Source organism: Elephas maximus, chromosome 12, assembly GCF_024166365.1.
Source record: "Elephas maximus indicus isolate mEleMax1 chromosome 12, mEleMax1 primary haplotype, whole genome shotgun sequence".
In the NCBI taxonomy this organism is placed as follows: domain Eukaryota; kingdom Metazoa; phylum Chordata; class Mammalia; order Proboscidea; family Elephantidae; genus Elephas; species Elephas maximus.
In genome coordinates, this window is record NC_064830.1 from 85,062,000 (window position 1) to 85,085,293 (window position 23,294).

The 23,294-nt window shown below is 42.8% G+C and overlaps 1 protein-coding gene across 1 annotated transcript in view; it reads left to right on the forward strand.

Annotated features, from left to right (window-relative positions):
* Positions 1-23,294, forward strand: part of SLC5A11 (solute carrier family 5 member 11) — a 58,341-nt gene that overhangs the window by 12,583 nt on the left and 22,464 nt on the right. Inside the window, exons 5-9 of the mRNA XM_049903470.1 lie at positions 4,123-4,227; positions 5,443-5,502; positions 9,760-9,864; positions 11,694-11,799; positions 12,905-12,985. Of these exons, the coding sequence (XP_049759427.1) occupies positions 4,123-4,227; positions 5,443-5,502; positions 9,760-9,864; positions 11,694-11,799; positions 12,905-12,985 (457 nt within the window). The remainder of the gene's footprint in view (positions 1-4,122; positions 4,228-5,442; positions 5,503-9,759; positions 9,865-11,693; positions 11,800-12,904; positions 12,986-23,294) is intronic.

A 23,294-nucleotide genomic window follows, 5' to 3' on the forward strand; every position in this document is an offset into this window, starting at 1 on the left:
TGTTATCAATATATATGTTATACATATTTGAATTAAAAACAAGTCATTTTAAGGTAAAATATTGAGCAAATAACAGTGTAGGTGATATATATGTTTTAAAAAGTCCACAAAGGATGTAATCAATGACAGAGTTTTAGGAAATGCTGACCTAGTCGCCTCTATGATGAGGTGTTGCTGATTTCCTAACATTCAGCAGGAATACAGCAGCCCTCCCACTAGTGCCTGCTTCCTCGTGTCTCTTCTGGGACCATTTCTCTGTTCTTACCCCTTGGATTATCCTCCCCCAGGCCAGAAAGAAACGGGAAGTTTTAGAGCATTCTTTGCTTTTCTTGCCCAAGTAGTGGATACCAAGATGAAGGAGACAAACAACCCCAAAACTTTGGGCATAGAATAGCTACAGTGTAGTATTTTTAACAGTTCCATGGGTTGGCTAGGTAACTCTGATGATCTCTGGACGCACCCATGCAGCTGCATTTCGCTGGTAGCTGGGGTGGGTTGGGCTGGAAGGTCCAAGTTGGCCTCACTCACATGTTTGGGGCTTTCACGGGGACGGCCGGAAGGTTGGGACTTCTCTCTTCATGTGCTCTCTCATCATTCAGAGGCCTAGCCCAAGCTTCTTTATAAGGCAGTTGGCTTTCAAGAGGGCAAAAATGGAAGCCACCAGGCTCTTAAGGCGTTGACCTGGAGGTCTCAGAGTTTCACTTCTACCACCTTGGAAAAGTAGCAGTTCCTAAAAAGTTAAACATAGAGTTACCAATAACCTAACAATTCCACTTTTAGGTATATTCACAAGAGAATTAATGAATGGATAAACAAAATGTGATATATCCATGCAGTATAATATCATTCAGCCATTAAAAAGGAATGAAGTACTGATAAATGCCTCAACATAGATGAGTTTTGAAAATATACTAGGTGAAAGAAGTCAGATACAAAGGGCCACATATTATATAATTCCATTTATATAAAATGTCTAGAACAGGCAAATCACAGAAACAGGAAGTAGATTAGTGTTTGCTGGGGACTGGGGCGGGGGGAGTGTCTGCTTATAGGTATGGGGTTTCTTTTTAGGTTGATGACAGTATTCTAGGATTAGATGGTGATGGTTGTACAACTTTTTGAATATACCAAAAACCATTGAATCAAATACTTCTAAAGTGTGAGTTTAATGGCATATGAATTATATCTCAATTTAATAAGTGAAAAAAGAGCATGCAGATGGGAGGGTTTGTTGTGTCCGTCTTAGGAAACAGCCTACCACAGACAAACTTGCAGTTGAGTCTTGGCTCTTTCATGTACTCAGGATAGTAGCCTAACATCTCTGAGCTTCGGTTTCATCATTCCTAAAATGGTGGGTTGTGACGATAGGCTAAGATAACATTTGGAATGAGCTTAGCATATAGTAAGTGCTCAAGACCTGGTAGGTATTTTATCATCAAAAAAAATTATAATCTAGTGTGGTAAATTTATGTAGCCCCAGTAGATCTAACGGTGATATTGAAGAAAACAAGGTCCCGTGGGAACAGAGAGGATTTGATGGATTTTTAGCAGTGGCTTACATAGCCAGAGACACCCAGAGCCAGAGAGAAGTGGCTGGGAATGTTCACGGGGGAAGAGAAAATAATCCTTGACATTGGTATAAAATTTTACTAATTAGAAAGAGTTTCCTCATGCATATTGGAACCCCGGTGGTGCAGTGATTAAGAGCTCGGTTGCTAACCAAAAGGTCAATAGTTCAAATCCACCAGCCACTTCTTGGAAACCCTATGGGGTAGTTCCACTCTGTCCTACAGAGTTGCTATGAGTCAGAATTGACTCGATGGCGACAAGTTCAGGTCATCCATATCATCTTCATACATGTCTCTCACAACCTCTTGAGGTGGGTACCATTATCATTCCCACTTTACAGACCTGGACACTGAGGCTCAGAACAGTTAACTGGCTTGTCCAAGGACACCCAGCTAATAAGTGAAGATTTGAGACCAGGGTTCCTGCTGCTCCTAGGGGATAAAGCAGAAGTCTTGGATGAGGTGGTGGGGTACCACCCCCAACAATGGCTTTCCCTTCACTATCAGTCCCCTAAGCCCAGAATGAATGAGGACTTGGAGTTTGGTGAGAAGCCCTGTGGTGGGACGGTAACACTGGGGACCCCGGTCATGAGGGGCCTTGAGGGCAGCGTTAGGAATCTTCTTTTCTTCTAACTTGTTTCTGGGGACACTTCTCACCTTGGTTGACTCTGAGCTGTGATTCAATAAGAGGACAAAGCCCATTATACCTCCATCCAGTGGAGGATGGGGAACTGCTTAGAATCACAATCACAAAATGTCAGCACTGGGAAGAATCTCAGAGACCATATCATTCCATCACCAACCATTTTACCTCGTGGAAAACTAAGCCTCAGAGAGCCCAAGAAACTCTTCTAAGTTGAGAGTCTTAATCCAAATTATTTTGGCTGCAAGTAACAGAAACCCACTCAAGCAGGTTCAGATGATGAATTATAAAGAACACCATGATAAAAAAGAAAATATTGAAGTTGTCAAGGATTCCATTTTACTTGGATCCATAATCAACACCTATGGAAGCAGCAGTCAAGAAATCAAATGACGTGTTGCATTAGGCAAATCTGCTGCAACAGATCTCTTCAAAGTGTTAAAAAGCAAAGATGTCACTTTGAGGACTAAGTTGCACCTGACCCAAGCCATGGTATTTTCAATTTCCTCATATGCATGCAAAAGCTGGACAGTGAATAAGGAAGGTCAAAGAAGAATTGATGCCTTTGGATTATGGTGTTGGCAAAGAATATTAACTATACCATGGACTGCCAGAAGAATGAACAAATCTGCCTTGAAAGAAGTATAGCTAGAATGCTCTCTAGACGAGAGGATGGCGAGACTTTGTCTCACATACTCTGGACATGTTATCAGGAGAGTCCCTGGAGAGGACTGTCCAGGAGAAGACCCTCAAGGAAATGCATTGACATAGTGACTGCAACAATGGGCTCAAACGTAGCAATGATTGTGAGGATGGCGCAGGACCAGGCAGTGTTTTGTTCTGTTATACATAGGGTTGCTGTTGAGTTGGAACTGACTTGACGCCACCTAACAACAACAGCAACATAATAATGGAGTCCTGGGCGGTGCAAATGGTTAATGAGCTTGGCTGATAACTGAAAGGTTGAAGGTTTGAGTCCACCTAGAAGTGCCTCAGAAGAAAGCCCTATGATCTACTTCTGAAAAATCAACCACTGAAAACTATGGAACGCGATTCTACTCTGACATTCATGGTGTCACCATGAGTCAGAGTTGACTCAACAGCCACTGGTAACCAGTGGTTATGATGATGGAGGACCCGGCTTGGGCTTCTCAGTGGAGGAGAACCAGAAACTATAAAGCCAGTAGGAGGCTCAACAGGCCTCTCTTTAATTCTTACTTTCTCACTCTCTGGCTCTGCACTTGATTGATCTGCCTCTCAACTGATCTCCTTCGTATTCTGAACAGACTGGTGGTGACGAGCATGTGGCCCAACATGGCCCTCGCCAACCTTGCCGCACACACCCCTCCCTGGTTTGCACATCCCCAGTCCAAGGGACCAGCAGAAACTGTCCCAGTTCCAAGTTCTCAGGAGACAGAATGTAATTGGCCCAGCTTTGGTCAGGTGCCCAGACCTGGGATTGGGGTCATTAAGTGCAGTCTTGGTCGCTTAGAGTTCTACCGGGAGAGCTGTCTACTTCGATAAGTTAGAAGCAGAGCTGTGGAGTAACACAGATGTCCTGATTCTCATAATGAAGCATTTCCTATAATATCTGTCATCCTCTGCCCCAGGGATACTGCACACAGTTGTTCAAGTTAGGCACTGCACAACCCCAGGGGATGCGATTCCAATTGTAGTCATCATTGATATGCGTATATTTTGTGCCAATTTATGATGGTGGAGGTGAAATAGTCTTGGGGAAGGAGAGTCTTTTTCTAATTTGTGTGAAGGTGCCCAGCTGGCTAGGGATGGCCTTGCCTCCCCCACTTGTTCTTCTATGTTGTTCCCTTTAGGAGAGGAGAAGAAGCTGGAGGTGGGGAGCAGGTACTGCAGGCCCCGGCTTCAAGATCTGACCCATTCATTTTCCCACAGGTGGGTGCATCTCTGTTTTCCAGTAACATTGGAAGTGGACATTTCATTGGCCTGGCAGGGTCAGGTGCTGCTGCAGGCATTTCCGCATCTGCTTATGAACTTAACGTGAGTATGTTTCCCAGGGTATAGACACCTCACCCTCTACCTAATAGGTACATCTTGGGAGGAAGTGGTGTGACTACCTTGCACTTTTGAACAGTAAAATGGTACTTTATGAAAACAAAACAAACAGGGAGCCCTTGGTAAGCAAAAAACAGTCTTGGTCTACAAGTCCTAGGTCTCCCTGTGTTTGCTTGATGGGGGCCCATAAGGCCGCAATCCCAACAGTCAGGTGTGGAGAGGAGGGTTCAGACTCCTTCCCTTGTAGATTCAAAAGAAAGAAGATATCATGTAAATAGACGTTATTGCTGTGTATTTTAGACATCAATTAGTCATCACAAAAGCTCGGTGGCTCTTGACCTTTTTGCTGCCCCACAGGTACCCAAGCAATAGGCCCACCCCTCTATGCACTGGGGTTTTTTTTTTTCTATGTACAAGGCTCATTCAGGATATGATTTTCACCAGTGAGTGGGGTGTACATATTAATAGTGTTCTTCATCTTCATAACGACTAACTTTTTAAAGTGCTTATTCTATGCTAGGCACAGACCTAACTATATTACATATATTGTCATATTATGGGACTCAATTACAGACTAGAACCAGACTGCTTGGGTTCACATCCTAGCTCCCAGCGCTTACAAGATGCATGACCTTGGGCAGTTACTTAATGTCTCTGAACCCCTAGTTCCTTATGTATAAAATGGGATGATAATGAACTAATGCTTGTAAAGGGTGCAGAGGAGTGCCTGGCTCATAGTAAGTGCTTAGTAGATATCATCTCACTGATTACTCATGACAATCCAGTGAGGCCCTCTTACCCCCATTTCACAGATGAGATGAATGAGTCTCTAAGGTTTGTGCAAACTTCCCCCCCAACCAGTCTTTGAGCCCACGCCTGCCTGACCTCACAGCCTGTGTTTTGACCACTGCCAAGGAGAGAAAGGAGAGCAACTGAATGAAGGGGCTTGATATAGAGAGTTTAATAAGACATAGAGGTAGGAGGAGCCACAAAAGACTCCTACTTCCACCCCTCTCTACCTCATCCATTTCTGCCCATTTTACAAATGGAAAAATGAAGTTCAGGGAATGTGAGCCACTCAGCAAGTAAGAGAGCCAGAGGCAGAGGCCAGACCAGGTGACCCCAGGGCACGGAGGCAAATCCGCATTGCCACCTTGGCGTGGGCTGGGAGCCGAGTGCTGACTGTATTTTCTCGGACAGGGCATATTCTCCGTGCTGATGTTGGCCTGGATCTTCCTCCCTATCTACATTGCTGGCCAGGTAAGTCTGAGGGGTGTCAGGGAGCTAGAATGCAGAAACCCTTTGGGAAGGTAAACTCTGAGTTCCCTCCCTCCCACAATCATCCCTCCCTTTCTCCCATTAGACAGACACCAAGGAGTCCCAGAACTGATGAGGGATGGTACATGGTGAGACAGTCGGAGTCCTGTTCTTAGCAGAGCTCACCTAGCTCATTACTCAGTCCTTCCCATCCAAGTTCTAGTACCTCATGGAACGACAGCTGTAGGCTTGAGGTTCCAGAGTCAAGATATAGCATTGTCGCAACCTTAAATCTGGGACTGGTGGGGGTAAGGAGATTGGGAAAGCACATCCCAAAACCCAAGAAAAGTGCAGCCCAAATAATAGTTCTCAGCAGCATGGCCCAGCTCCTGAGGGGCCCAGCGCAGACAAGACAGAGGGATGAGAGATGGTACTGATGCCTCCTGCCTAGGCCTGACGGTGCTGCCATAATTCAATGTGTCCATGGGGAAGGAGATCTCTGGTCAGTCTGTCCTTTTTGGACCCAGCTCATTATGTTACTAGACTCCCCTGCTTCTCCTGATAACCAGGCCAAATGTTTACAGCGGAGCAATTTCCCCAAAGTTTGGAACATGGACCAGTGGAGAGATGACGAGATTGCAGATGCTAGACAGACATGGGGCCCAGTACACTGAGTCACATAGTGAAGTTATTCTCTTTTCCATCATCCTTCAGTTTTTTTTTTTATTGTGCTTTAAGTGGAAGTTTACAAATCAAGTCAGTCTGTCATACAAAAACTTACACACACCTTGCTATGTCACCCTAGCTGCTCTCCCCCTAATGTGACAGCACACTCCCTCTCTCGACCCTGTATTCCCTGTGTCCATTCAGACAGCTCCTGTCCCCCTCTGCCTTCTCATCTCACCTCCAGACAGGAGCTACCCACATAGTCTCAAGTGTCTACTTGAGCCAAGAAGCTCACTCCTCACCAGTATTTTCTGTCTTATAGTCCAGTTCAATCCCTGTCTGAAGACTTGGCTTCGGGATGGTTCCAGTCTTGGGCTAACAGAGGGTCCAGGGGCCATGACCTCTGGAGTCCCTCTAGACTCAGTCAGATCATTAAGTCTGGTCTTTTTGTGAGAATTTGAGGTCTGCACCGCACTGTTCTCCTTCTCCATCCGGGATTCTCTGATGTGTTCCCTGTCAGGGCAGTCATCAGTGGTAGCCGGGCACCATCTAGTTCTTCCGGTCTCAGGCTGATGGAGTCTCTGGTTTATGTGACACTTTGTGTCTCTTGGGCTCATATATACATAGGGTTTTTGATGTTCTTCATTTCCTTTGCTCCAGGTGAGTTGAGACCAATTTATGCATCTTAGATGGCCACTTGCTAGTGTTTAAGCCCGCAGACACTACTCGCCAAAGTGGGATGCAGAACATTTTCTTAATACATTTTGTTATGCCAGTTGACCTAGACGTCTCCTGAAACCATGGTCCCCAAACCTCTGCCCCTGCTACTCTGGCCTTTGAAGCGTTTGGCTGTATTCAGGAAATCTCTTTGCTTTTTGTTTAGTTCAATTGTGCTGACCTCCCCTGTATTGTGTATTGCCTTTCCCTTCACCTAAAGTAGTTCTTGTCTACTATCTAATTAGTGAATACTCCTCTCCCTCCCTCCCCACCGTCATAACCATCAAAGAATATTTTCTTCTGTGTTTAAACTTTTTCTTGAGTTCTTATAATAGTGGTCTCATGCAATATTTATCCTTTTGCAACTGACTAATTTCACTCAGCATAATGCCTTCTAGATTCCTCCATGCTATGAGATGTTTCACGAATTCAGTTGCATAGTGTTCCATTATGTGACTATACCATAATTTATTTATCCATTCATCCATTGATGGGCACCTTGGCTGTTTCTATCTTTTTGCTATTGCAAACAGTGCTGCAATTAACATGGGTGTGCATATATCTGTTCATGTGAGGGCTCTTATTTCCCTAGGATATATTCCAAGGAGTGGGATTGCTGAATGGTATGGTAGTTCTATTTCTAGCTTTTTAAGGAAGCCTCAAATCAATTTCCAAAGTGGTTGTACCATTTTACATTCCCACCAGCAGTGTATAAGTGTTCCAGTCTCTCCACAACCTCTCCAACATTTGTTATTTTGTGTTTTTTAGATTAATGCCAGCCTTGTTGGGGTGAGATGGTATCTCATTGTAGATTTGGTTTGCATTTTTCTAATGGCTTATGATCATAAGCATTTCCTCACGTATCTGTTGGCTGCCTGAATGTCTTCTTTGGTGAAGTGCTTGTGTCCTTCAGTTTTTTAATGAACTGAAGGGGAAAGTCTCATGTTGGTACTAACATGCCTTTAACACCTCTCCAACAACTCTCCTCATTTTTTTCCTTTTATAAAGAATGAGCAGGTCCCGGGCCCAGAGCCTTTGGTGCACAACAGTAAGTTGCCAGAAAAGAATAGAAAATAAGTAGTTTTATTACCCACGTATTATTCTTGTTGGTTCTCTTAAATTTAGGACAGGTGATCCTGATTTTCCATTACAGTGGTGATTTAGTTTTCTTTTTAGATAAATTTATTTAAACAAACGTGAGTTGGTTTAAATCAAAACATTAAATAGTGCAGGCAGGTCCTGGGTTACTAACATCCGACTTAAGTACAAGCCGTTTTTACGAACCAACCCCTCATAAAGCCTATTAGGAAAAAACTGATTCAGTGTTGCCCGGGTTCCCACGATGGGCCACGCTTCTCCCAGGTGTGCAGGTGCCTTAGCGGGTCTTTGGACCGCCACTGGCAGCTGGCGGACCCCTTTGACGTGGCGAGCCCAGACACAGCCCGCAGCAGCGAGCGGAGAGCCCCCATGCGTCCGCTTCCCTTGGAGCTCGGAAAAGGCCTGCGACACCAATCGCGAGGCCCAAGCACCGACACCCCGAGTGGTGGGCCTGCAGGTGGTGGGCTCCCGGAGTCCCGGACGCGGGCTCCACACTCTACCTGTTCTTAGGAGTACAAGAGATCAGGGCGCCGCCGTGGGCGCACGGCCCTCCTCCGCGACGCCCCCATACCCAGCTCCACCCCACCCCATCCCGCCGAGCCCTCCGTGCTGTACAGCCGGGGGCCATCCAAGCACCTCTCCGGGCTTCCGTTTCCCCTACCTTGCACATGTGGGATTTCACTATTGCAGCGGTTCTTTTCCTTTTGGTGGCTGGGGGGAAAAGGGTAAGCAGTCTTAGATTCCTGATCTCTGTATGTCCATAAGGTTTCCTGGGGTTCATGGAGAACTTCAGCCTTGGGTTTTTCTAAGCATCCTCTTCCCAACCCTTGGGCCTCAGGCAGAGGCTGTCTACGGAAAACAGTGCCTAAGGCAAGCCTTGAAATTGGGCCCCTGAGCAGGGGCAAGGCGAGGGTAACAAGCGCCCAGGGGCAATCTCTAGGTTGTGGCCCCACCCCCAAGTTCAAGATGAATAAATATTGATAGTAGCGCAGGGTCAGCAGAAACGCCTTCCCCCCTCTTGTCCGGCTGCCTCAGTCAGGTTCCTGTTATACACGTGGCATCTAGGGTTGTCATTCGGTGCCTCCTCTGACTCCACCTTGGATTAGGACCGGGAACCTGATCCCTCTCCGTAAGCCTCTGTGTCTACTGTGCTTGAGGAAGAGCTGTGGGCCATACTCAGGTTAATAGAAACTGCTGGGCACCCCCACCTTCACCGCGCCTCAGGTGGCGCCCAGGGCACCTGCCACACCTTAGACGTGCTCTGGGCCTCGCTGTTAGCACATCCTGAGGGTCACCCCGAGGCAGAAGCCTCCTAGTTGGTGAGTGAGATCTACAGATTTGGTGAGGAGGTGAAGGGGCAAGGATCTATCTGGCCCCAGCACTGTCCTATCCAAGACCCCAGCCCTCCTTGCCTCTGCTGAGGAGGGTTCAAAACCCAGCAGAAATGCTGCCCAGGGGTACATTGCAGATGTTTTAGTTCAGAGTCTACAATAAAGTATCAATTGGTCTCAAAGATTTTGCAGAACAGAATCTTGTGAGTATTTTGGGGAATATGACAATTGAGTACAGCCACCCCCCGCCCCCCTCATAGGACCTCCAGTCCCTCCTTGCACCCTGTACCCTTGCCCTTATTCTCTCTTCTCTTCTTAAGTCTCCAATTGCGAACCCCTAGGAAGACCATTCTGAGTTTGTGGAGGAGGGAGCAGATGGGAGGGACTGGTGTGGGGAGGCCACGTGCCTGGAGTCAGCTGGGTGCTGAAAGCCCTGCTCTGGCCCCAGGTCACCACAATGCCAGAATACCTAAGGAAACGCTTTGGCGGCAACAGGATCCCCATCATCCTGGCTGTACTCTACCTGTTTATATACATCTTCACCAAGATCTCGGTAAGGCGGGAACACAGCCTGGCCACGTCCTTTCACCATGGTGAGAAGATAAGTCACAGTCCATTGCTGGGGCGGGGGGGTGGTATCTCCTCCACACCCACTTTCTCTCCCTCTTGGGCAGGCTTCAGGAGGGGAGGAGAGCCTATGGGAGTGGGGAGAGGGTAAGCATGGTCAGAGGAAGTAGAGGGAAGGACATCCCCCACCAAAGCTTCTTTGGCAACATCTCTGGATGGCGTGGGCCATTGATGGGACTCTGAGAGCCCTATCAACCCTCAGGTGAGACCATTATCTTTCTCCTGAGATCAGTCAGTTATCAGCTGTTAATCAGGTGGGCTGATGGCCTGCCCCATCCTGACCTTGGGACTGGCAGATATGGGAAATGGTAAAGAGTAGATGCCTTGAAACCCCTGGGCATGTGCCATTCAGCTAGCCTGACTCACACTGAGGCTGCCTTCTCTCCCAGCTGGGCAGGGTGGTGGGACAGGAGGACAGAGGGGATTCCATTCAACCTAAACAGCAATAACTGAGTCTGTGCCAGCTCCAGATGTGAGGGGCAGACACACGGCTCCTTTCTAGAACATTCACTCACAGTCTGATGGGAAGGTACAGATGCAGGGAAGACTTCACCAGGGAGGTTACATCTAAGGCAGGGCTTACCAGTTAGAGAAAGAGGGGTCGGCATTCCAGACAGATGGACAAGCACAAGAAAAAGCTTGGAGGCATGGGTGAAGATGACGTGTTAAGGGAACAGGGAGTATTTCAGAGTGTCTGGAGGATGGGGAATATGAAGTGAGTAAAAGAAATGAGACCCGAGAGGCAGAAAATTCATAAAGTTTAGACCTTATCTTGGGCCTATGGATTGAATTGTGTCCCCCAAAATTGTGCATCAACTTGGCTAGGCCATGATTCCCAGTATTGTGTGGTTGTCCACCATTTTGTGATCTGATATATTTATCGTATATGTTGTAAATCCTAACCTCTATGAAGTTAATGAGGCTATGAGACTCCGACTCATAGTGACCCTATAGAACAGAGTAGAACTGCTCCATAGAGTTCCCAAGGAGCAGCTGGTGGATTTGAACTGCCGACCTTTTGGTTAGCAGCTGTAGCTCTTAACCACTATGCCAGCAGGGTTTCCGTTAATGAGGCAGGATTAGAGAAAGTTATGTTAATAAGTCAGGACTGGATCTACAGGATTAGGTTGTATCTTGAGTCAATCTCTTTTGAGATATAAAAGAAGCAAGCAGAGAAACAGGGGGACCTCGTAGCACCAAGAAAGAAGCACTGAGAGTGGAGTACGTCTTTGGACCTAGAGTCCCTGAGCTGAGAAGCTCCTAGACCCGGGGAAGATTGATGACAAGGACTTTCCCTGAGAGCTGACAGAGAAAACCATCCCCTGGAGCTGAAGCCCTGACTTTGGACTTCTAGCCTCCTACACAGTGACAGAATAAACTTCTGTTTGTTAAAGCCGCCCACTTGTAGTATTTCTGTTAGGGCAGCACTAGATAACTAAATCACTTGGGGATGATGGGGAGGCACTAAAGAGTTGTAATGGGGAGGAGGATGACATGGTCATGATTTGACAGAGGCTGCAGTATGGAGGATGGCATGTAAATGGACTAAGAGTAGAAGCAGAAAGACAGTGAGGTGGCTGTTGTGTTAATCTAGGTCAGGGGTCTCAAACTAAAGATGAACGAAGTAAGGATTATTTCTGACTCTTATGTGTCTGCTAGAATCTAGGCTGTGCCCTGGTCTCAGGGGACTTACGTAGCAAATCCCCATTCATTTATTCATTCATTCACCCATCCATCAACTTTATGTCTCTATAGGTGGATATGTATGCAGGTGCCATCTTCATTCAGCAGTCTTTGCATCTGGACCTGTACCTGGCCGTAATTGGGCTATTGGCCATCACAGCTCTATACACCATCACAGGTATGACTGAAAACTTACTCCACTGCCCCAGATACATAAGATTTCCCTTGGCCACTATCCAAAGGAAGAGAGTTGCCTGATAAGAGAGAGAATTTCAAAATACACCACAACTGCATAAAGCTATTTCCCATTTATTTTTTCAAGAACTATTTATCGAAGACTAAGTGCTAAGCACTTACATACACATGCACTATACAAAGCTAGATAATCAACTACTGCAATTCTGGAGCCCGAGGTCTGGTAGCCTCATCTTTCCTCTCAGACTTGCTTCCCTAAAGACTGCCGAGCACATGGAGGCCCTGAACAATGTGTCTGTCTTTGAATATTTACCTGCTCGAGATTCACCCTTCCCTGCTTCCTCTTGGTGAGATATTCACTCCACAAATTATATGCTACATATCTCCTGGGTGGTGCAGAGGGTTAAGTGCTTGACTACTAACTGAAAGGTTGGCAGTTTGAACCCACCCAGAGGCACTTCAGAAGGTAGGCCTTGAGAACCCTATGGAGCACATAGTTCTACTGACATACGTGGGGTTACCACAAGTCAGAATCAACTCAACGGCAACCACCATCAATATATATACATATATCACCTACTATATGCCAGACCCATGGTAGGAGATGGGCTACGGCTTTGAACAAAAGAGACAAAATCTCTTCCCCAAGAAACTGGTAGTTAACTTGGGCTGTTGGCTGGAGTCCTTCCATGTAGACCATCATCTTCCATTAGGCTAGACCAGGCTTCTTAAAGCATGGTAGTCTCAGGACAAGAGAGTGAGAGCAGAAGCGGTGGGATGTCTTGAGGCCTAGGCCTGGAGCTACATGACATCATTTCCACCGCACTCTATTGGTCAAAGTAAGTCACATGGCCAAACCCCTTTTAAAAAGTTAGAGAAATAAACTTTATATGAACATGAAAGGAGCAGCAAAGTCACACTGCAAAAAGGATATGCCCACAGGGAGGAGTTAGTTTGGCCATCTTTGCAAAACATCAACATTCAGCAATCTTGTCAGTCAGGTGTTTACCTCCTAGGTTCCCTCCATTACCTAGAATAACTCCTACCATCAGAGTACCTGACCCTCACCTCATCGCCCTTCTCCCCAGGTGGCCTGGCTGCTGTGATCTACACAGATGCTGTGCAGACTATGATCATGCTTATAGGAGCACTCACCCTGATGGGCTACAGTAAGTGAGGTCCCAGGGTCATTTGGGTGGGTGATGGCACCTCTCCCCTCTTTAAGCAGGGACATCTGCTTTCATCACTGTGGTCAGCAGACCCAGATATCAAAAGGCATACCACTCGGGGGGAGTTTCCTTTGCTTGAGGCATAGTTATTTTAGCTACGAGAGAATTGTGCTTATAATAGAAACTTACTCCTTTTTTAAGTAAAAATTTATTTTTTTTCTATTATAATATAAATAAACGATTGAATAAATAAATAAAAGGAGAAAGGGCAATTCTTCCTTACACAAGAATTCCAATGAATACATGTAGATGATGACAGAAATCGAAAACCACCATTAAAGCATCACAGTAATAATTACTACAGGCAAGAATCAACGCTAAAGGGGTGAAAGTTTGTACGAAACAGGATATTTGCATAGTCTCAAAGTATCTCATCCAAAATATTCTTTAATTACAAAGCAGAAAATTGTCATTTTACAGTGGAGAAACCTGACAGGCGCCACCATATAACAAAGTGATCAGGGTCAATATCACCAGTAAGAAGACCTATTGATGTCATATATCTGCTGATATGATGCACTGAGGACGCAACATCACCTCTGTGCCATCCTCGCCCAAAATACACAACCTTAACACCATCACGAGAAAACATCAGGCAAACCCAAAATGAGGGACACGTTACAAAATAATTAACCAGTATTCTTCAGAAGTGTCAAAGGCAGGGAAAACAAAGACAGACCAAGGAACTGTCACAGAGTAGAGGAAACTAAATATAGACAAGAAGTAAATGCAATGTAGGATCCCAGATTGGGTTGTGGAACAGAAAAAGAATATTAGTGAAGGAATTTAATAGTCTGTAGTATCGTTGTATTGGCCTTGTGTTAATTTCTTAGTTTCGATCATTGTAAGATGATAGCATTGGGGGAGCTGGATGAAGAATGTGTGGGAACTCTCCTGGACTGTTTTTGCACCTCTTCTGTAGGTCTAAAATGATTTTTTTAAATTACATTAAAAACTCTTTATTAAACACATGTGACTCAGATGTATTAACTCATTTAATGCTCATAGCAACCCTATGATATTGGCATTATTGTCACCCTGAGTTTTTGGATGAGAAAATTAAGGCATTGCCTATAAAACAATTTGCCCGAGGTCACATAGCTAATAAATGGCAAAGCCAGAATTCAATCCAAGGCAGACGACTTAAGACCTCATACCTTTAACCACCATCCTGGCTGGTAATAACAGTTACCTTTGTGAGGAGAGTCTCCAAGCAGAGGTGAAGGAATACAGGCAAGAATTTTATTTTAACCCTGTATCTTTCTGCACAGTTTGCATTTTGTTCATGTGCTACTTTTTATCTCTCTAATGAAAATTCAAAGAAATAATCACGGAAAAAACGAAACTAGTTTCGCAATATGAACAGCCACAAAAATTGCATATTATTAACTTTAACAATAAATATTTTGGACCGTTATGAAGAAGAAAAACTTTACAGGTATATGTAAAGAGGGAGTACAAATCAGTAATGAATATATGAAGGGTGAATGTCTGGTCTCACTAGGTAAATTCTTGGCATGGTTGCTATCGTAAATAGCAAATCTTTGAACCTCCCAGTGCTGCATGAGTGGTTCTGGGTCAGGTTTCAGAGACAAGAGAGAGCCAAGGTGGATCTTCAGATGGTCTATTATTCCTAGCTAAACCTTCAGGTCTTGCCCCATAAAATCATGGGGTCTCATTGGGGGCGTTACATTTTTTAGCTCATTCCAATCAGTCAGGAGAGGAATTATACACCACCCCTCAATGGTCTTCATCAATCTGCTATACCCTGTAGACCTTTCCCCAAGATCTCCGCACGTGCAGCTATGTACTCCCCAATGCCTCACACCAGCACTCTTGCAGATGTACTCCCATTTGTATATTTCACTGACTATTTCTATGAAATTTGGAGATGGAAGATGGGACAAAACTCCTGGTTTCCAGAGAGCTCTAGATTCCTTATTTTGAACTGTACCATCTTTTATGCATCCTTTGATAGTTTTCTGCTTCCTCATTCTTGCAGAGGGAGGTGGCTCACCATTGTCTTGTAGTTCATAGAAGGATCAGATGGATTCTCTCACAGTTGGGTTTGAGTCCCTGCCCGCAAGGTTCCTCCAGTATAAATCTAAGTGGTATGGGAATATTGGGGTGGGGATGGGGTGGTTCCTAGCAAGCTGGGGGCCATGAAGGAGATCAAAAGGGAGATACAGCTGAGGTATCAGTCAATGGGCCCATAGTCATGTGATGTGGACTTTTATGCCGTGAACAAGCTTCAGAACCTGTCTGTGCCTCTGATGCTTGGTGGTTAACAGCACGGACTTTGTACCCAGATAATAACTGGATTCTGATTTCTACCAGTTTCATGCCGTACAGTACAAGAAGTGGTTAAGAAGATGTGATCTCAGTTATGTGACCCTGGCAAGATACTCCTCTATTCCTCTTCTGAATCATAAAATTTACTTAAAGGGCTGTTGCGAGAATTAAATGAGTTCATATAAGTAAAGCAGTAGGATCCATGCTTGGCTTAGAATAAGAGTTCTAATGAACTAGAGCCTAAATTAAAAAAAAATAAAAATACAAGGAGACAAAAGTTGGGCTGAGAGCTGTGCATGTCACCTGCTGTCAGGTGAAACCTGAGAAGTGACTTTGCTATCATCCAAGTCAGATAATCTGTCTTTTGTGTCTTTTGACCATTTACATTTTATGTAATTATTGACAAAGTTGGATTAAAATCTACCATCTTGTCAGTTATTTTCTATTAGTTCCATTTGTCCTCCAGTTCCATTTTTCTGCTTTTAAAAATTATTTCAGTGGTGGCTGTATGGTTTACAATATGTATCTATAATTAATCACCACCTACCTTCAAATAATATTATACTGCTTCATATATAGTTTTATATGCAGTGGGTTTTATATAGCTTAAGAACCTTGTAATAGTGTACTTCCAAATCCTCCTTCCCATCTTTTGTGCTATTGCTGCCATACATTTTACGTATGCTATAAACCCCAATATATGGCTACTAGTTTTGCTTTAGGCAGTCAATTATTTTTAGAGTGACTAAAAAGAAGGAAGTATTTTATATTAACCTTCATTTTAACTACTTCCTGAGATCTTCATTTCTTGTAATGAAGGTCTTCTGGTAATGAATTCTCTCTGTCTCTCTTGTCTGAAAATATCTCTATTTCTTCTTCATTTTTTAAAAAATATTTTGCTGGGTATAATATTTTATAATTATAATAATCAGGCGGTTTCCCCTCCTCCTAGGGCTGTAAAGATGCCACTCCATTTGTCTTCTGATTGCATAGTTTTTGAGGAGAAGTCTGCTATAATTTTTATCTTTGTACCTTTGTATGTAACGTGGGTTCTTCCCCACAATCTCTTTTATTTGACTGGCTTCAAGATTTTTTCTTTTTCTTTGATTTTAAACATTTTGAACATGATTATATATAGATGGGGGTTATATTTATCCTGCTTGCGATTCTCTGAGATTTTTGGAATTGTGGTTTAATGTCTTTTTTTTTTTTTTTAATAGTTATTGGCCATTATTTCTTCAAACTTTTCTCCTGTTCTCTCTCCCATCTACTTCCAGGATTCCTATTCCATGTATGTCAGATCATTTGATACTATCCCACAACTTTCTTTCCTGTTTGTATTTCAGTTTGGGTAATTTCTATTGATCTATCTTCAATTTCACTGATGGTTTCTTTGGCTGTGTTGATTTCGATGAGCCCATTGAAGTCATTTGTCATCTCTGTTACCGTATTTTTTTTCCCTATCATTTCCATTTGACTCTTTCTTATAGTTCTTAGGTCTCTGCTTAAATTGTCCATCTGTTCATAAATGTTGGCCTTTTCCATCAGAGTTTTTACCCTATTAAACTGAGTTATTTTTAACTCTCTGTTGTTATTGTTGTTAGGTGCCTTTGAGTTGGCACTGACTCATAGCAACTCTATGTACAACAGAACAACACACTGCCCAGTCCTGCACCATCATCACAATCATTGTTATGCTTAAGCCCATTGTTGCAGGCACTGTGTCAATCCATTTCATTGAGGGCCTTCCTCTTTTTTGTTGACTGTGTACTTGACCAGCATGATCTCCTTCTCCAGGGACTGATCCCTCCTGACAACATGTCCAAACTATGTGAGACGAAATCTTGCCATCTTTGCCTCTAAGGAGCATTCTGGTTGTACTTCTTCCAAGACACATTTGTACATTCTTTTGGCAGTCCATGGTATATTCAATATTCTTCTCCAACACCACAATTCAAAGGCCTCAGTTCTTCTTCGGTCTTCCTTATTCATCATCCAGCTTTCACATGCATAGGAGGTGACTGAAAATACCATGGCTTAGGTCAGGCACACCTTAGTCTTCAAGGTGACCTCTTTGCTTTTCAACACTCTAAAGAGGTTTCTTGCAGCAGACTTACCCAATGCAATACATCTTTTGATTTCTTGACTGCTACTTCCATGGGTGTTGATTGTGGATCCAAATAAAATGAAATCCTTGGCAACTTAAATCTTTTCTCCATTTATCATGGTGTTGCTTATTGGTCCAGTTGTGAGGATTTTTGTTTTATGTTGAGGTGTAATCCACACTGAAGGCTGTGGTCTTTGATCTTCATCAGTAAGTGTTTCAAGTCCTCTTCACTTTCAGCAAGCAAGTTTGTATCATCTGCATATTGCAGGTTGTTAATGAGTCTTCCTCCAAACCTGATGCCCCGTTCTTCTTCATATAGTTCAGCTTCTTGAATTATTTGCTCAGTATACAGATTGAATAGGTATGGTGAAAGGATACAGCACTGACGTACGCCTTTCCTGACTTTAAACCATGCAATATCCCCTTGTTCTGTTTGAACCACTGCCTCTTGATCTATGTACAGGTTCCTCATGCGGACAATTAAGTGTTCTGGAATTCCCATTCTTCGCAATGTTATCCATAATTTGTTATGATCCACCAGTCAAATGCCTTTGCATAGTCAATAAAATGGTATTCTCTGCTTTCAGCCAGGATCCATCTGACATCAGCAATGATATCCCTGGTTCTGCATCCTCTTCTGAATCCAGCTTGAATTTCCGGCAGTTCCCTGTCGATATACTGCTGCAGCCACTTTTGAGTGATCTTCAGCAAAATTTTACTTGCATGTGATATTAAAGATATTGTTCAATAATTTCTGCATTCAGTGGGATCAACTTTCTTGGGAATGGGCATAAATATAGATCTCTTCCAGTCGGTTGGCCAGGTAGCTGTCTTTCAAATTTCTTGGCATAGCCGAGTGAGTACTTCCAGCACTACATCTGTTGAAACATCTCAGTGGTATTTCATTTGTTCCTGGAGCCTTGTTTTTCATCAATGCCTTCAGTGCAGCTTGGACTTCTTCCTTCAGTATCATTGGTTCCTGCTTATATGGTACCTTCTGAAATGGTTGAACAATGACCAATTCTATTTGGTATAGTGACTCTGTGTGTTCCTTCCATCTTCTTTTGATGCTTCCTGAGTTGTTATTATTTTCCCCATAGAATCCTTCGATATTGCAACTTGAGGCTTGAATTTTTTCTTCAGTTCTTTCATCTTGAGAAATGCAGAGCGTGTTCTTCCCTTTTGGTTTTCCATCTCCAGGTCTTTGCACATATCATTATAACACTTTACTTTGTCTTCTCGAGCTGCCCTTTAAAATCTTCCATTCAACTCTTTTACTTCATCCTTTCTTTCTTTTGCTTTAGCTACTCGATGTTCTAGAGCAACTTTCAGAATCTCTTCTGACATCCATTTTGGTCTTTTCTTTCTTTCCTGTCTTTTCAATGACCTCTTGTTTTCTTCTTGTATGATGTCCTTGATGTCATTCCACAACTCTTCTTGTCTTTGGTCATTAGTGTTCAATGCATCATATCTATTCTTGAGATGGTCTCTAAATTCAGGTGGAATATACTCAAGGTCATACTTTGGCTCTCATGGACTTGTTCTAATTTTCTTCAGTTTCAACGTGAACTTGCATATGAGCAGTTGATGGTCTGTTCCACAGTCGGCCCCTGGCCTTGTTCTTACTGATGATATCAAGCTTTTCCATCATCTCTTCTCACAGATGTAGTCAATTTCATTCCTGTTTATACCATCTGGCGAGGTCCATGTGTATAGTCACCGTTTATGTTGATGAAAAAAGGTATTTGCAATGAAGAAGTTGGTCTTACAAAATTCTATCATGGGATCTCAGGCATCATTTCTATCACCAAGGCCATGTTTTCCAACCACCGATCCTTCTTCTTTGTTTCCAATTTTTTAATTTCAATCTCCAGTAGTTATCAATGCAACCTGATCGCATGTTAGATCAATTTTAGACTGCAAAAGTTGGTAAAAATCTTCCATTTCTTCATCTTTGGCCCTAGTGGTTGGTGTGTAAATTTGAATAATAGTCGTATTAGCTGGTCTTCCTTGTAGGCGTGTGGATATTATCCTATCACTGACAGCGTTGTACTTCAGGATAGATCTTGAAATGTTTTTTTTGACGATGCATGCAATACCATTCATCTTCAAGTTGTCGTTCCCGGCATAGTAGACCATATGATTGTCTGATTCAAAATGGCCAATACCAGTCCATTTCAGCTCACTAATGCCTATGATATCAATGTTTATGCATTCCATTTCATTTTTGACAATTTCCAATTTTTGTAGATTCTTACTTCATACATTCTAGGTTCAGATTATTAATGGATGTTTGCAGCTGTTCCTTCTCAGTTTGAGTCATGCCACATCAGCAAATGAAGGTCCTGAAAGCTTTACTCCATCCATGTCATTAGGGTCGACTCTACTTTGAGGAGGCAGTTCTTCCCCAGTCATCTTTTGAGTCACTTCCAACCTGAGGGTCTCATCTTCCAGCACTATATCAAACAATGTTCCGCTGCTATTCATAAGGTTTTCACTATGTGTTGCTGTGATGCTGGAAGCTATGCCACCAGTATTCAAATACCAGCAGGGTTGGTTACCCATGGTGGAAAGGTTTCAGCTGAGCTTCCAGACTAAGACAGACTAGGAAGAAGGACCCAGCAGTCTGCTTCTGAAAAGATTTGGCCAGTGAAAACTGGTGGTCCCAATATCTGGGTTATCTTTAAACTTGGCTTTGTTTATTAATTGGCTCTTGACAGTGAGTTGTTTATTCTTGCTTTTTTGGTGTGTGTGCCTCATAATTTTTTATTGACGTTTTACATAATGAATTGGACAGTAGAGATTCAGGCAAATTACATTTATGTCTGGAAATGGGTGTGCCTTTTCTTCTGCTGGGTCACTAGTGTGGGAACTTGAGGCAATCTGGTTAGGAGGTGAACTGGGTTTAGATTTTTTTGTTGCGCTGGTTGCTTTCAGTGCACCACCAGCTTTGAATTCCTCTAGCGTTAGCTTATGCCCAGGATGGGTCTAGCTTGTCAGAGGGTTTATCAGCCTCTAATCTCAGCTTTTGGGCTTTACTGTGTACTTGTAACTCAGAAAAGGGTCTCTATCCATGCCCTTGCCCATCTCCCAGAAGTAGATTGCTGTTGCTTATTCTCCAATGTTTGCTCTCATGTTCACGGGGTACAGGAAGAGTGTTCTGTTGTCTTGATCCTGCCTCACTCTTAGGCTGGCCCTTCGTGCCTGGGTCTTGGTATGGGATTTTTCACAGAGATCCTGCTCCAGTAGTAGGATACTAATAGTCTAGGTCCAGGAAAATTTTCTGCCCTTCACCCAGGGCTTGAGGGATTTTTTCGTTTAACTCCCCTCAGCACAAATTGGCTTCCTGTAGATGCTGGGGTTTGCTGCCCTTTCACCAAGGTCTTAAGTCTTTTGTTTCTTAGGGCAAAGGGTCTGACTGATGCTCTGTGCATTTCCCGTGTGGCAGCCACTCCCCTTCTCCAGGCCTGCACCACTGAAGGCAGGTCTCTCCTAGTTCCTGTCTTGCCCCCAATCTTTTTCATGAGCACCCAGTGAAGATCCATGGAGAAGAGCCTGCAAGTAAGTGCTAACTCCCCTTGTGTCCGGGATTTTATACTCACATGCTAGCCTACACTCAGACTTTAGCAATTAAAAAAAAATTTTTTTTAGCCAAATTCTTCCTACCAATGTGTATGGTAATTCTGTCTTTCTCCCTTGCTCTGCTACCAGTAAGCCAATGCTCCCATCTTGTCTCCCCTTGGGGGTTCTTGTCTGTTCTTACATCTCAGCCAGTTGATTGCTCTGTGACCTTAGGTCTCTGATGGATTCAAGAAATTTATGAATTTATACATTAACCAGCTTTTACTCACTGTTAATGTTACAGTGTCACGCTTTCTAGGTTTCTACCTTTTAGATGGAAGCCGCTCATTAAGCCTTAAAGGCTTTGGGAGGTACTGTAGTACAGGAGAAAGAGAGCATTATTTTGAAGATGTCATAGCATCCTGCTGAAAATTATATCTTTAGCGACTCAGAAGAAAATGCCAAGAATGTGGAGTGTCCAGAATTACAGACTCTATGAAACATATATGAAAGATAAAACTAGAGAGTAAAATGAGATGAAGAGAGAATAGGAGCAGGTGAAAAAGGAATTGGATTAGAGAGGATTATGATATACTTTCTAAGTGCACTGGCAGAATTAAACCCTTCCCTGGAGGATGTAAACAGCATAGCAAATGCTAAGAAAAATCAGATCAATGATGACAACAAATACAAGAAATCCTCAGAAAATGCAGAGGAAAAGGAAAAAATAATAAAACAATTTTTAAAAGATAATGAATGTGGAGGACAGAGAACATAGATCTAACATTTGAGAATTTTTATTCTTAAAGATCAGAACAAATGGAACAGAAGAAATAATTAAAGTCATCATGTAAGAAAACTTTCTTTTAGACAAAGCAAAAGGTACCTAGGTGGGTATAAAGGGTTCACTGTGTTTTAGGCAAAATCAAGGAGAAGAGATCCCCAGATAGAAGTATTATGAAAAAATTTGGAAGTATAAGGATAATAAACAATGCTAAAGAATCCAGACAGGGAAAAAGTGGTGAGCCAAAAAGGGTCAACAATCTGGCCTCATTCTTCTATAATACTAAAATGCCAGAAGACAGTAAAGCAAGGTCTATAGAATTTTATGGGGAAAACTGTATCCTAAAAATTAGATATCCAGCCAACTTGGAGTTTATGTGCCAAGGTCATAGAAGTATATCCTAATAGGCAAGGACTCAGTGAAGACAGAGGAGAATGTAAGCACCCATCTTAAAGATACAAGAATGAGAGAAATGAAAAAAAAAAATTAAGTGCTTATATTATATTTTAAAATAAATGATGGTAAACAATGATCCAGTTAAAATAGTTATATACCTAACAAAATTGTTGTTAGCCTGCTTAAAAATTTAAGGCAGATTACATTTTTTTCTTTAAAAAGTATAAAAATTTAATAACAGATTGTCTCAATCTAAAACCACATGCTTCACTAGCAAACACTAGAAGTGTTGAGAGAGATGGTATGTTGTATTTCCCATCAAATAGCAAAGACTCAAACATCAAGAGAAAGAAAAAAAAAATCCAGACATTTATAAAATTCTTATCTTTTATATATGGTGTGTATGTTTCTTTCTTGAAAAGAAATAACAACAAATTGCAACCAAAGGGAGAGAATGAAATGGAATACAAAGTAAGAGTAAACAAATCAGTTATAATACAAGTAAATGGGATAAAATTCCCTATTAAAAGACAAGGATTCTCTTAGCAATTATCAATCTATGTGGTGAGTACATGGCCGTTAGTTCTATTATTCTTTTTACTTTTCTGTACATTGTTTAAGAAGTAGTGCGGTGGCTAATTGCTCAAATGCTAACTGGAAGCTCAGCAGTTTGAACTCACCAGCTGCTCTGTGGGAGAAAGATGTGGCAGTCTGCTTTGATGAGGATTTATAGCCTCGGGAAACCTGTGAGGCAGTTCTACTCTGTTCTATACGGTCACTATGAGTTGGAATTGACTCAATGGCAGTGGGTTTCGTTTGGGGTTTATACATTGTTTATTTTTTCAACAAAACTCAAGGATTCTAGTTTGGGTTCAGAAAATTCAACTTTATAGAATTTGCAAGTGATGTACCTGAAACAAAGTACAAGAGCAAAAAATCATTTTATATTGAAAAATAGCAAATTACAGTGAAGATATAACCTTTATGAATGAAATAACATTGTTTCGAAACGCACAAAGCATACGTTTAAAATAGGAAAAATTGACAGAAACCAAAATATTACTAAAAGACTTTTAACACAAGACAGGTCAAGTAGCCAAAACATCAAA